At 31.4% G+C, this 15,956-nt stretch overlaps 1 protein-coding gene across 5 annotated transcripts in view; it reads left to right on the forward strand.

Annotated features, from left to right (window-relative positions):
• Positions 1-15,956, forward strand: part of LOC129940651 (tight junction protein ZO-1) — a 188,118-nt gene that overhangs the window by 44,994 nt on the left and 127,168 nt on the right. For all 5 annotated transcript variants that reach the window (XM_056049042.1, XM_056049044.1, XM_056049041.1 and 2 more), the window contains exon 2: positions 10,823-10,898. In XM_056049042.1, the coding sequence (XP_055905017.1) occupies positions 10,823-10,898 (76 nt within the window). The remainder of the gene's footprint in view (positions 1-10,822; positions 10,899-15,956) is intronic.

Genomic DNA, 15,956 nt, shown 5'->3' on the forward strand with positions numbered 1-15,956 from the left:
GTCATTAATGGTGCACCAATTAGTTAAACAATCAAGATCGTCTTGGAGTAAATGGCAGTCGCGAGAGGATTTAATGCTTTTAAAGAATTTAAGATCGTCCGCAAAAAGAAGGCGGTGTGAGTTTTTAAAAACGTTAGACATGTCATTAATAAAAATCAAGAACAATAACGGTCCAAGATGACTACCTTGCGGTACGCCAGAGGTTACCAAAAAAGGAGAAGATTGAATGTTATCTATGGAAACAATTTGATAACGTTTCGTTAAGTAGGAAGAAAGCCATGATAGCATAGCAGAGTGAAAACCTGCGCTATTTTTTTTAGATATAAGTATCAAATGATTCACTCTATCGAACGCTTTGGAAAAATCTGTGTAGATGACATCAACTTGAAAACCTTCTTCTACTTTATTGAGGACATAATTTGAAAATACAGCAAGATTGGTGGAGGTGGATCTTCCCCCCACAAACCCATGTTGGTAAGGCGATATTATTTCTTTGAACCAAAACGATAATTTATCGTATACAATCTTTTCAAAAGGTGATAGTTTGATATTTCCTGTTTAGAACCTGATTTGTGTATTGGATTAATGAAGGATTTCTTTCACTCAGAGAGAAATTCTTCTTTAGAAAGAGAATTATTAAAAATAATTGTTAAAGGTTCAGAAAGAGCAGATGCACATTTTTTTAAATAACTGGAGGAATTTCATCTGGGCCAGCACTTTTATCGCGGCTTAAGCTACGTAATGCATTTTCAACTTCATTTGCACTTATATTCAAAAATCCAATACTTTATGGAGTTTCGGAATTAATTGTTTGTAAAGGATATCCCTTTGGAGATTTAAACAAATAACTTAAATTAGAGTTTGAAATTAGCGCTAAAAGTTAAGTCCAAAATGTATTTTCCAAAACTATTAAAGCATCAAATTCAAGTTTTTCTCGAAACTTCATATGGATTTGAAAAAAGACTCATAAGTAATGAGAATTTCCAAAACTAAGTAAGATACTAAAATGCTTTAAATTGTATCTAAAAGAGAAAGATTAGTATTTTTCAAAATCATCATACAATTTATTGTTAAGACTAATGTCTTGTGTTGTTATCACCTTATATAGTCTAGTCGCTAGAGGCATGGCATGACACCTTTTACGGGTACTGGATCTTGCGAGAAGTAAAATTATTCTTTTTCATATTAGCCGTTTGGATTCGGCATACAAGTTGTAGGTGCCCTCCATTGCTGAAACGACTCGCACACAGGAATGGTTGAGAGTTGTAAGTCGCAAGGCCCTGGTTCTCTATGGACATTTGCGACACCTTATTTATTTTCTTTCTTTATTTATTTATTTATTGCATTTTTTAATTTCAATTTTTCAAATTAAATTTGTTTAAAACCAATTTTTCCAAAGAAAATTAAATCTAAACCAGCTTACAGGAAATTAAAACTAAACAAAAATGTATTTATTTATTCTGATGCTGCCGCGAACGTTTCAGAATATAAATATGCCTTGCTAAGATAAATATTGTTGGTCATCAAACACTATGTTTCCCTTCATTTGTAATAAAAATACGTCTCCACATCATGATCCAAATCACAGGCAAGACAATCAGCGCCATAAGCGTGTCAAAGTATAGAATTATTAGAAGCAAGACTTCTGTCTCGTAGTATATATGTATGCATGCACTGTATGTACAAATGTATGTAAAGGTTAGATACAGAAGCACACTAAATTATCTTATTATAGTTGTATTTATTTGTTTTAAAATGCATTGCATTTTGTCAACTTCTATTTTGATGTATTCAAAAAATAAAATTGGGAATAGAAGTTTGTAATTTGAGATAAAGTTCATCGAATGAAGGTAAAAAGATTACTTCACAAGGTCTGTTACAACAATCGAGTTGTAGGACGAAGGCATATGAGTTCAAAAGTCAACAGAAAAAAGTGATTGTAACACTCAATCGAATATAAAGGCCAGTCAAACAGTTTGTCAGATGAAGTGTTTTTTTTTACAATTAAAGAAAATGCAATATTTTTCGGTCTGATATAGAGGTATTATCCAAAGGTATGGACATTTCAAAAAAAAGTTAAGAAAACGTTCCAAGAAGAAAAATCTCTCACGACCGTTTTAATTTTAGCACCAAACATACGGCTTACGATGTGAGTATCTGATAAGCAGAAAGTTTTTCACATCAAGAAATTTGCTTCAAAATGGAATTCAATCTTTGACAAAACAATAAAAGCATATTTTTTCTGCATATTTCAAAAAAAAACTTTAAACATTTAAAAAAGTACACAGAAGAAATTATACCAGACAAATCTAAAACAAGAAAAAACATGTTGATAAAGAATATCTTCGAGTAAAAGATATTTTTTTAGGTTTCCATTGATGAAACCATTCATATACAGGGTCAATAAAAAATTGAGTGGCGCAACCGTCCGGTTGAGAACTAGGGCCTAGTGACTAACAACTCTCAACCTTTCCTGTGTGCGAGTAATGTTCTTTGGAATGGACGGGACCTACATTTTACATGCCGAATCCGAACGGCTAATTTGAGAAAGTACTTTTTCATGACAGGAATTACTCTTGGAGAATTTGTCAATTCCTCGCAAAAGGCAGTACCCGTGAAAAGACTTTAGTTGGCACAGGCAGGGATCGAACCCAAGACCTCTGGCATGATAGTCCAACGCACTAACCATCATGCCAGTGGACGATTGTCGAGTGGAAGCAATTTCAAAAATACGTGCTGTAGAATCTCCAATGGGTCAATAGATTTGCAAAAAAAGGAAAACGCGTTAAAAATAAACAAATGATATACAAAAATGAAAAAAATATTCACGTCCTTAAATAGAGAAAAAGAATAGTGTTTCGATCGTCAATTTTCAGTTATTGAGATTGCTTCCTTTAAAAATGCCCCACTAACGTCTGTTGACTTGGAAAAGTAGTTTTCTATTCTAAAAAGTTTTTTTGAGAACAAAACGCAGGGCTTTTATTTTTGAAAATTTTGGAAGAAACTTCATGATCCACGCTAACAAAACATACTTCATAAAGAGGCTGGGTTGCGACCCACATTGATAACTTCCCATCCCGTCTGTCGATTTGTCTTGCTTAAAAGTTTGTAGGCTTTCGGGTTGGGTTAAAAAAGTTATCAGTTGAATTATTCTTGAAAATTTTAACATTATCAACAATATTTTTCATATAAAAAAATAGTTTAGTTTGAAAATCTAGTTTTGTTAAATAGATTTTTAGTCCAAAACAAATGTTTGCCAATCTCATTAGCATTTCTTAAATTTTTACAAATTAGATGAATGACATTTATGTGAGAGATATCAAGAACCGAACATCAATTTTTACCAAATGTGCGTACTATTTCTTGTAGATTTTTTTTTATGAAAAAAAAACGGACTGTTGGATTTTTATAAAAAATTTACTGAATATCGAAAACAATATTTTCTGTGAAATAAAAAAAAAGTTTTGATAAATTAAAGCTATTTGAGTCGATAGTAAATTTTTACCAAGTTTTAGTACTGTTTTTTTGTTAGGTTTTTATTTTTTGTAAAATACTGTCAATTCGATTTTTCTCAAAATTTTACTGAATGTTGTCAACAAAATTTTGAAAAGATGAAAGTAGTTAAAAACCAATATTTCGAAGTTTTAAAAAGATATTTGAGTCGAAAATCAATTTTTACCAACTTTTATTAATTTTTATGTTTAGGTTTCAATTTTTTGGAAAAAAAAACTGTCAATTTCTCATTTTTTTTTCAGAATATTGAAAACAATATTTCTTTTGAGTTAAATTAGTTGGAAGCCATAATTTCAATACTTCAAAAAGATATTTGAGTCGAAAATAAATTTTTACCAACTTTTATTCATTTTTTTGTTTAGGTTTTTATTTTTTGTAAAAAAAAACTGTCGATTTGATTTTTCTCAAATTTGTTCAGAACATTGAAAACAATATTTCTCATAAGTTAAAATAGTTGGAAGCCATAATCTCAAATTTTTGAAAAGATATTTGAGCCGAAAATCAATGGTTACCAACTTTTGTAAATTTTCTTTTAAGTTTCTATTTTTTTGTAAAAACACTGTCAATCCGATTTTTCTCAAAATTGTACTGAATGTTGGCAATAATATTTTTTAAAAGATAAAAGTAGTTTAAATCCAATATCGCAAAGTTTTGAGAAGACATTTGAGTCGAAAATCAATTTTTACCAACTTTTATTAATTTTTTTGTTTAGGTTTTTATTTTTTGTAAAAAACTGTCAATCCGATTTTTCTCAAAATTGTTCAGAATGTTGAAAATAATATTTCTTATAAGATACAATTATTTGGAAGCCACAATCTCAAGGTTTTGAAAAGATATTTGAGTCGAAATTCAATTTTTACCAACTTAGAGTAATGTTTTTTTAGGTTTTTATTTTTTTTTTTTCAAAATTTTACCAGATGTTAAAAACGTTATTTTTCGTTGCACGTGAAAGCATGTGCAAATGTCAAAATTTTGAATTTGACAAATCGGACCCATTTCAATAATTTAGTTAAAAATAAAGTACAAACATATGTATATATTCTTTAAAATACAATTTCTATTTGGCATTCTATGTCAAATAGATATACCGCCGTTACTAAACTTAAGAACTTGTCTTTTTATTACTAACCTTATAATTGGTCCATCGTTTTGCACTCTGTCAAAAATGTTGACCTTTTTTAATATTTTCTTTATTTATATCCTTATATTTATAATTTTGTTAATTGTGTTTTTTTTTGACAACCACTACTGAAAATATTTCTAAAGTTAAAAAAAGAAGTTAAGAAAACGTTGTGTGCCAACAATTATGTCCGAAATTGTATTCATATAGTACCCTGGGCGCGACGCTATATATCAAACCGTGTATAGTGGTGATGGGTCATTATAAAGATTTTCTGGTCTCTGCCTCTTTATTAATTATTTTCACATTCTTTTATAAAAAACGAAAGGAAATCTTTCTGAGCTTATGTTGTGGAATACAAAAGAATCGGGAGCTGTCAAATTCTGCCGCTGACACTTTTGAGGTACTTGTCAATTTGTGAAAACAACAGTATAATCGGATTATTTATTAAAAAAAACTTCTTACGTCATAAAGAAGCTCATTAGCTCGTGTTGTATTTCTTTTGGGGTCGTTAGAGAAATGAATACCAACTTTTTCTGGGTTAGCGGTCTAGATGAGCTTATAATTGCAGGAAGTCTGAAATTTCAATTACTTTTCACGTTGTGTTGATACTTTGCCACTTTGTTTTCTTACTCGTAGAAGTACGTATTTATTTATATTGCACTTTCTGCTCAGTTGGACATCAAATACTGTCAATACGTTGACAGCACCTCAACGTGCTACTCGAATATAAGAAGCAGAAGGTATTTTTGACGTTTGAATGTGGTTTGCAATGATAGACACAATTATTGTAATTATTGATTGGAATGCATTTGTGGTGTGAGATTTGACTATAATCAGCACTCGAATGTCTTTAATTTGATGCAGCTGTGTATTCATAATGGTTGTGACTTTTGTTTGCTTGATGTGAAATTCTATTCATGAGATTAAATGATAAATACAATACAATACATAAAATGCTTGAAGAGCGCGTACAGGAAATTGCAATTGACATTCTTCTAGTTGAACGTCGGGAATTTTGTTTACTGTCGTGCTATGTTTCTGCGACGACGTTCGTCTTCGTCGGAACCAGGGACGGAACTGTAATCATTGTAAAGTTTTTAATAAGGTTATGTCAAATACTATTATTATGCGTAAGATGCGTTTTTTAACAATGCTATTGTTTCAAATTGAGTCATTGTAAGCGTTGGATATGAAATGCAATTTCTCAAAGTTTTAAATGAAAAATAAATGTGACAAATATCAAGTCAGAAGTAAACAATCAAATCATTAAAAGTCAATAAGCGTAGATAATTAAGTACGTTATAATTGACCAAGATGAAATGAGTAAAATATTCATGTTTGCAAGTTTTTCTGTGCTTGATGCAAAATTTTAGATATGTCTGATAAATCAGCCAATTGATGTGAACGTTGAAAATGGGATTTTTATAAAAAGTTTATTCCATAATTATTCCAGGTAAAAACATTGATTTTAATTGAATTCGGCTGTTTTCAACAACATTTTTTCATAGCTGATGCTATGATTACAGACTGAAAAAAAAATTAGTTGAGTTGGAAGGTTATTTCTGACTATAAAATGTGGTATTTTTGTGACAACTTGAGACTATCAAATAATCACAAATGTACAGTTAATATTTTCAGAAGCTCACAGTTTAAATTTTAAACCAACGTTTTAAATGCAAGCAAATTTTTTTTTTGTTTGACAGGAAGAAAACTTAAAAGACACTTGGCAGTATTCGACTCCAAGTAGTGTGAGACTTTTAACCACTAAAACCACCTCTTCATCAGGACCAATCTTGAAGGATCGACTTCCGATTTTTCGTTCTTAATTTTGTACAATCACTTTGGGGAAAGTTTAAACTTTTAATACTTTTCCCATAAGCTCATGAGGCTTGGTTCTTCTTAATCTCCGAATATGGTTTCTTATATTCAAGACGGACTCCATTTCAGAATTAGTATGACTTTGCAGTCTCTGGTTGTGCGATACAGCGTATTTTTTAACAACTTCTGTAACCATTTCTATTTGTAGTCACGATGTAGATCTGTTTTTCTTATGTACCAAGGTGCATTAACTATTCCACGAAGGACTTTGTTTTGGAATTTTTGGATGATTTCGGTATTTGTTTTCTTTGTACAGCCCCATAATTGGATTCCATAGGTCCAAACAGGCTTTAGTACTTGATTATACAACATTACTTTGTTTTGGGTTGATAAATCAGAGTTGTTACCAAGCAACCAGTACATTTTTTTATATTTCAAGTTTAGTTCTTCTCTTTTCTTTTTGATGTGCTCTTTCCACTTAAGTCTTGCATCCAAAGTCATTCCAAGGTATTTGGCCGTTTTGGCGTAAGGTACAGCTTGATTATTAATGATTATTGAAATATTGTTTATCTTTTTATTTGTAAAGTTTATATGTGAGGATTTTGTTTCATTGAGATTAATACGCCATTTTTCGGTTCAAGCTCTCACTGTGTCGACGGCATTTTGTAGTTTTACTGCTCCCTTAGAGACACATTTGTTGGGTACCAAAATTGCGGTATCATCTGCAAAAGTAGCCATTAGCCATCTGAGATTTTAATATTTCAAAATACTGCCTGGGAAGATCCCTTTGCAGTTTGTACTCAAGTCCCTCAAGCCAAACCTTGTCAAAAGCTTGAGCAACATCTAAGAAAATAGCTGAACATACTTGTTTTTCTTGTAATGCTTTTTCTATAACATCCGATATTCTATGAACTTGCTCTATCGTGGAATGTTTATTTCTAAAGCCAAACTGATTGTTTGGGATTAACCTTCTTTCTTCTATGATTTTGCTAAGTCGCTTCAGAAGTAGTTTTTCAAAAACTTTTGCCATAATTGGTATGAGCGATATTGGTCTGTAAGCCGTCACTTCTGTAGGTGGTTTACCTTGCTTTAGTATGACAATTACTTCAGCAATTTTCCAATTGTGCGGGATATACCGGTGCTTAAGGCATGCATTTATTATATATTGGAGTTTTATGAAGGCTTTCAATGGTATTTCTTTCATAACCTGAGCAGTAATTAGATTGTAACCTGGTGATTTTTTATTTGGTAGTTGATGCAAACACATACTTTTTATTTCTTTAAGTCTTACAATTGGTATTTCACTTTCATCTATCTTATCAACAAACTGTAAGTTATTTTCAGCCGCGTTTGATGAGTATGGCTTAAAAACATTCGCAAGATGTTCAGCGAAAAGGTTAGCTTTTTCTTTCGGGTTACCGATCCATTTCCCATCTTGGGATTTCAAGGGCGAGTTTCGTAACTGCGGTCTTTTCAGGCGCTTGACTGCTTTCCATAGCGAAAAATCGGTTGAAGCATCAGTCGTTAAATTCCTAAGGAAGGTACTGAGTGAATCAGTTTTGAATTTGTAAATTTGTTTTTTAAGATTGTTGCTTATACGGTTAAACGTTGTTTTATCATCTGGAAATCTACTATTTTGCCATTTTCTTCGAGCTCTTCTTTTCTCTATTATCAACTCTCTTATCTCTAAAGGATATTTTATTTCATTTTGTCTTCTATTAGAAAATGTTGGAGTACATCGGTATTCTAAAACATCAAAGGAACATACATAATTGTAAATTCGTTTGGAATGATAAGCAATTGTAAAGCCGCTCCCTCACATGTCGTTTCGATATATGTAATTTATCTTATCACTTGTCGGCAAAACTTTGACACAGAATCATGCAAAATTGTTTTAGTTTTCTGTACAGAGTTACATCAAGCGAAACTTTTTTTTATTTCCGACTACCATCACTAAATTTAAATGAAAATTTAATTTTTCAGTGTAGTATGTAACTTTTCTTCAAACATTAAAATCAAAATCATAAATAATTTTTTTAACTTGTTTGAGAAACAAATTAACTTGAATGTCAAAGAAAATACTAAAATCTACTTTTGGACAATTGGAGAGCGTCCTTCAACACAAGTTTTGAATCTGAATCTCCTCCCTCTTGTTGCAATCCATGTTTTTTGAAGAGACTTGATAGAATGTGGACATCCTCTTCAGCTGAGTATTTGGGAATACTGATGGCGACGATGCGAGAATTGCTACTTATATAAGCTTATAACTCCAAACATTAATCTTGTTCATGTAAAACAAATTAATTCTGTTATTACAAGAAAAAACATTTCCTGGGCTGTAAATACTTCGTTTCCCTTTAAATCTTAAGATTTGGATGGCATTACCAGTAACATGGCTGGATATCATCTTTAAAGGATGCCTCTATCTTAATCATGTACCGGGGATATGGAGACAGGTTATCCCGGCAAATTAGGTTGACCTATTTTCAACATAATTTCTATGCTAAGTGATAGAAGAATTCAAGCTCCGTTAGGTTAAACAATCTCTTCCAAACATATGAGTATTTTTACCCGCTTCCCTGTTTTCCGGGCAGTAGTAATTTCAGGCATGAATTCAAATGAAATGTGAGGAAGGTAATTCCAATTTTCTTTAACATTTTCATTTATAGGTTTCTTGTTTGGTCAAGCCATTGTGATTTCTTTGTTTTAAGCGTAGAAATGATTTCAGCTACTTCTTCATAAGTTGCTTAAATATTTTGCGGCGTTTCAAAGACCATCTTGTTAATTTTTGTTAAGGTTTGTTGGTGCATTGCCAAGATATTGTGATACAGAATGGCCCCCCAAGAAACTAAAGAGCAAATTCGTGAAGTAGGTTTTTGAATCGGATTTTAAGAAAGGTGTCTGTCTTTTTATGAGTTTAACAATATTTTAGAATAACGTGTCTAGAGAATGAAGTTTACTATTCCAATACCGACTTCATATGCTTAACAAATCATTAGAAATAAGTCTAATAAAATAAAAAAACATTATCACGATATATTTACCAGTTTCTTCTATGATTTTAATAAGATTCAAGATGTAAGTCGAAATGTTTTGAATAGAAAGATCGATTGTTGTTAGAATATCTTGTGTATACCTACGATACTATCGACATCATTCTTGCTATTAACTGTTTCTAAGTCCTAAGGAACAAAGTTTCGTTCTCAGAATCGACCTAAAACGTTTTCAGTTAGCATTCTTTATATTTTGATAATATTGAACTTTTTCAACTCCTGAACAAAAAAATTCATATAGAACTGGGAAGTGATCGGATTTAAGTTTATTTAATGTAACAGGTGAACTAATAAGACTAGGCATATTTGTAACAAACAAATCTAGGACAAAAGGACTTTCACAATAACTATTTTGGACATAAATAAGACTAGAAGGATATGTACATTAAATTTGTAGGCACGGTAAGGATAGATTATATGAAATGTTTCCATATGAATTTGCTCTTATCTTACCCCAATCTCTGTGCTTGCAGAGTGATTTTTTTAATCCATAGAACACATTTGATGGGCAAAATTCAAAATTTTAACATTTAATATGAACTTTCATTTCAATTCATACAGATTGATTAAGCTTTTTGCTGTTGCTGTTTTAAATAACTGTACATAAATAAAGCTACAATTCAATTAAAAGGACTTGATTTTAAATTTTGTGTTAAAGTAAACCAGTTTATTTGTGTATTCTAATTTATGTTCATATGTGAAGATGCCATTAATTCAACTTCAAGAATAGCAACACTCTCTTATCATTTGTATGTGCAAAAGCTTCATTTGTGTTTTTTCTTCGTTAATTTGTGTTTTCAGTAAAATTGTCACGAGTCGAAAAGATTAGCCAAAAAACAGTCGATCATACATTTTTGATACAACTGGCTGAAATACCTGAACTACTATTAAAAAACGTGCGATGTTTATTTTTAAACATGAAAGCACGCGACTTGTTGCCAATACAAAGTATAAACTACCATTGAATGTTAATTGCTTCAAAAACATTTTATTATTCAAAGGCCATACACAACACATTTAAAACCAAACTTAGATACACAACATGAGTTCAAATATCTTAAAATGTGTTTATCGCCATTTGAATAAGAAATAAATTAACAAACCAATTACTTGACCATACAAATTTACCTATACCTTCTATTTCATAACTTTCTCTCATTTTTAGATTTACTTGTGAGAGATTTGATCGGTTGTGGTTGGTAAAAACGCGTTAATAATTTGTTTAGACCAACAATAGCAAATATTGTTTGTGATGTAAATTTTATTGCATGTTGTGATTTCAATTTGTTTATTTTTTTTAATTATATTATTTCAGATACAACAACTATTGTCAGTTCGAGTTCGAATGAGGAAAAAATCAAGAAGGAATTGGACAGTGATTACATTGAAAAGTAAGTTTTGATCTATAAATTTTATTCAAAAATAGCAACAATATAAAACTCAGAACAGTATAGAAAAGTATCTATGTGGTGGTATATGGTTTGCAGACTAAAAAAAGTAAAAGTATTTCATGAATATATGAGTCCATGCCCTCGCTTAGTTCAGCAGTCGTGCGACTATGATCATATCTTTGGTCTGAAAAACTAGTTTATTTCTTCAACTTTAATAATGGAGTAGTGCGAAACTGTGTTTTGGTGTGGCACAGCTGCAATTATTGAATTATACACGAGAGGTTTTTTATTTATAAACTTGCCATGGTCCGGGCGATACTTAAATTATTTGGATTAATCGTTCTTCATACCACATGGCTAAATAATTGCAAGGGGTCTAGAGATATTTTTACTTATATTCGATAGAGGGCAATGAATTTTATACAATAAAGTATACGCATATATGTATGTATATATCTATACACTTTTGCACTATTGTCTTTTTCTCAGATACTTAAATTGTGTTTATGTATGTAAATGGTTTCATTTTTTCTTTTGTTGCTGGTAGGTGTGCTGAAATGTGTGTGTATTTTTTTTTTTTTAACAAAATCAGGTTTGTCAGTTTGTTTTTTTTAATAACTAATAATTTACATAAACTAGAAATGTTAGAACTTGATCTTGCTTTTTACTTAGAATTCAGAGTATGTGACTTCCGATCTTGTGTGGGAATGATAGGTATACGTAAATGACAGGTGGAAGTCTGAATAATTTGCTATAAATGTAACATATCTATATTTACATAACTTTGATAGGTTGTATTCAATAATATAGGCAGAAAATATTAATAAGCTGTGAATATAATTATTGAATTACTATTAGGAACTTATATGTCTATTTCGTTCCTAACACAATAATAAACGGTAACAACTAAAGAGTGATTTTTAAGTTGTTATCATTTTGGCAACACTGGTTTATACAGTGGACGCACGTTTCGTGTTTTGTTTCACTGCCAAATATCTTCAGTTTGGTCAATAATTTAACCATGAATCGTCTTACAAATGAACAACGCTTGCAAATTAAGAAAGTTCATCGTGCTCTTCTTCCATTTTATGGTCAATTACGTAAATATGGTCAGGGTACGTAAATAAGCAGAATTGTCGATTTGGAGTAATTATCAGCCGAAAGCATTGCAAAAACTACCAATGCACCCAGAAACAGTCTCAGTTTGGTGAGGTTTATGAGCTGGTGGCATTATTGGACGGTACTTTTTCAAAGATGATGCGAATCGTAACGTAACTGTGATTGGTGAGCGCTACAGTGAAATGATATCCAACTTTTTTTTGCCCAAAATGCAAGATCTTGACTTGACAATGCTAGTATGGCCTGGAGTACTAAAATAGTATCGGTGATATTCCTACAAGGGCGCATAGTACATTTGACGAGACAGCATTGCCTTCAGCTCCATACTGTATCGGAGATGTCGCAATGCTACTAGTTTTTCTCGCAATAACAATCGATACCCTTATTGAATTGCTGTCATTAGTGTAAGTATAAGGGACATAACAATAATGTACAGACTTTTCTTTACTCTTTTACTTTTGACTTTATTTTAGATGAAGACTTAAAGCAAACAATATTAAGAGTTTGAAGGCAATAATTAAAGAAGCAAAAATTAAATAAACAATAGTTAAATAAGCAAAAATTAAATAAACTATAGCATTATACTTCAAATAAAATAGTTAGGAACATCCTGTTGCCAGAGGCAAGTGGCGGATGTACCCTTAAATTACAAAATAAATGTTAAAAACAATTGACGGGGATCTTTTATAATAAAAGAAAATTAATAAAATTTAAAAAAATAAGTAAAAAATTCAAGCAAGGAACTCAAAATATGAAAAAATTCAAGCAAGGAAACTAAAGTAAATATATTTTTTTAACTTCTCAAATAATCACATGCAATAATGTATCAATTTCACTGTAGTTAAGGAAAATAGAAAAAGCTTAATATTTCTTAAGAATGTTGGTTCGACTCTCCCGCACCTAATATTCTCAGGCAGCTTATTAAATAAACGAAGTGCAGTAACTAAATAAAAGTAACAAAAGTGTGCTTTTTTAATGTAAGGTACAGTTACCAAATTTATGCCGTTGACACGCAGCCGTATATCCAGAATTTTCGAAAAATTTGTGTAATACTACTTTAAAAAAATATAAGTGCTTACATGGTAGAATATTAAGATTCTTGAATCTTCTACGATTTACCCTAGCAATAATTCTGATAGCATGTTTTTGCTTAATTTAATAAGTAAAGGCTCAATTGTGTTAAAATGCGTACAATGCTTGGATCATTGTACATGTCGCCAGTCAGTATGGGCCTGACTCCCATACTGGCATTGGCGTATCGGCTATAACTATTGTCGACGTTACTATTCTCAGTATGGCCAAATTAACTATGCTTACAACTTTTTATCCAATGGAAATCTTTTAAGCCATACAGTATTGCGTTCACTGTTTACTGACAGTGTAATATTCGCAATGCATTTCTTTCCGTGTATGCCAAAATTGTACTAAGCGGATGGATCATTTGACGGACATTCAAGGTCAACATTTGCATGAAATAATCTTCAAACATTAAATTATATGGACCGTACTATCGATAAAAATAAAGATTTCATGATTTTGTCGGAATTTTATCTGTTTTTATTTGTTTTTGAAAAACTTTCCTATAGCTTTTAAGAAATCACCATTTATAACTGTTTGCTGGTACGGTCATTTCCAAAAGTTAGAAGCATTTTTGGACCTCTGCCTTGAATTTACCAAAATGCCCCCATTTACACTTCGAGGATTGTTAGAAGTTGAATTCAATCAAAAGACGTGGACCTTTTGCCTTGGCCCTCATATGCACCGCAGTATAACATAATTGAAACCTTTAGCCATGGCATGGCCCCCATATGCACGGCAGTTTAACTTAATTGAAAACCTTTGTTTCTTGTAAAGTTTATGAATCTAGCTGACAATTTGAAAGCAAGGATACCTTAATAGAAATTTCTTATGATTATTAAAAATTATATGTTTCTATTCCAAACCGTCTTATAGAGGTTTTATCCGAAAATGGTGGACATAGTCATTACTCATTACTAATGTCCTAATGACGCACTTTTGTATACTCTTTTTAAGTAGTTAATTTTTTGATATTTGGGAATTCCAACGCTCGTTTCCAACTTCCTTTTTAAAAGCGAAACCGATTCCAAAACTGTAACCTCAGCCTAGTGCTTGGTAGTGATCACATCTTAACGAAAAATGTTGTTACGTGCTTAGGATTTCTCTGACTAACGGTGCAGGAAATATGTGTGGTTAAAGGTTTAGCTAAAATTGGATTCCAGCTTGTAAGGGATGTCTTCTAGTAATTAATTTTCAAAAAAAGCTAAAACTATGTGTGTCTTAAAAATGTGTCAGAGAAAATTTTAATCTAACTTAAGTTAAAAGCTACGAAATTATCAATATTTTTAATTTTTGTATGATCGACTTCTCTTAATGTGAAATTTCAAAACGAATACATGCAACACAAAAAACAAAAACCAAATCAAAACTATTTTTGTATTTGCTAGTCCTATTTAATCAAAACTATTATTTCTTCAACTCATATACAATCCGCTTCAACTGAACACACACAAACATTTTCAAAATAGTTTTTAATTTTTTTTCCAAATATTGAGGGTTTTTGTGACATATGTCCATGTGACCACTATTTCATACGTAAAGAAGTGTTTTTTTTGAGTCGGAATAAGTACAGCGAAAAATTAATCGTTGTTTATGAGGGTTTTTAAGTACTGGATAGTTCAAATCAACAATTTTAGTGTTTTAAGTGAAATTCAATTTCTGATCTAAAAATTTAAGACCAATAGGTTGGTCTACAAAACGCAACTGAACGTGCAGCAGCTGATAAAATTGACCGAAGTTTTAAAGATTCGTACAGATAAAACATAAAGAACTCCAGAAACAGCAGCTTGAACACCGTTATTACAATTCGAGCCATCTTAAACGAATTAAGCTTAAGAAAAACCACAACTTGCCGAAGAACAGAAAGTTATGCTATTAGAGTTGTTCAAAACTCAAATAATATGGAAAAAATCACGTGATTTTGAGAAAATAAAAATGTGTCAGAACCTTTATCACAACTGTAAAGGAGTTGTTGTTTTATTAAAAGATATCAGATATATTGGTTGAGGCTGTTACATCATAATCTACTGAGCTGGGTATAGGAAATTTTCCCAAATAGTCTAATATTGCTTTTTGACCTATAAACTTGGCCAACTGTTGGTTGGTATTTTGTCGTTATTCACTTGGTGCGCAAATAATAAAAGCTTCAACAGAGGAGCAAAATTTGCACTTCCCTCAAAAACTGATCTGTTATTGAGGGAATTATTAATTATACTTGAGGATGGTTAGTATCCACAGTTGTTGAAGGTGGTCGTCAGTTGAAAGTTAAGGAATCATTCATTTCTGCAATTAAGTTTGTGTTTAGCAAACTATTGTTCAACTATATCAAAAGGCTGTAGCCTTCATACCGCAATAAAGGTGGAAGTACCAACTATCAAACTTGACAGAAATTTGTATTATTCCAATTCAATAACAATTTTAATTTGTGTACCTATTCAGTTGGCTCAAAAAATATTCAACTCTTTTTTAGTAGAAAGCTTGCAAAGTGTGGGAAGAAACAAACTAGTGGTCGATTTTAGATAATTATATTCAAATTCTTTTCTTAACATCATAAGGAAGTAGTTACAACCAACAGACGGCACAGTATTCATTTATATTTTTTAAAAAAATCAGAAAGCATACTCAATTTTTTTTTGCGAGTATTCAGTAGATGCGAAATGTACTTTTTGACCCGCCCGGCAGTGGGAACACTAGCCAGTGTAATACTTTAGGTAAGCTAGTGTGCCCAATTTGAACTCAATAAACCGATACTTTCCTTCACCTATAATTGCCTCATAAGCTTGCGTGCTTTGTACGTGCATATATGTTAGGAAAATAACAAATTTACTTCCTATATGTTCAAGCGTATTTGTTAATTTTCAC

This window comes from Eupeodes corollae, chromosome 1 (genome assembly GCF_945859685.1).
Source record: "Eupeodes corollae chromosome 1, idEupCoro1.1, whole genome shotgun sequence".
Taxonomy (NCBI): domain Eukaryota; kingdom Metazoa; phylum Arthropoda; class Insecta; order Diptera; family Syrphidae; genus Eupeodes; species Eupeodes corollae.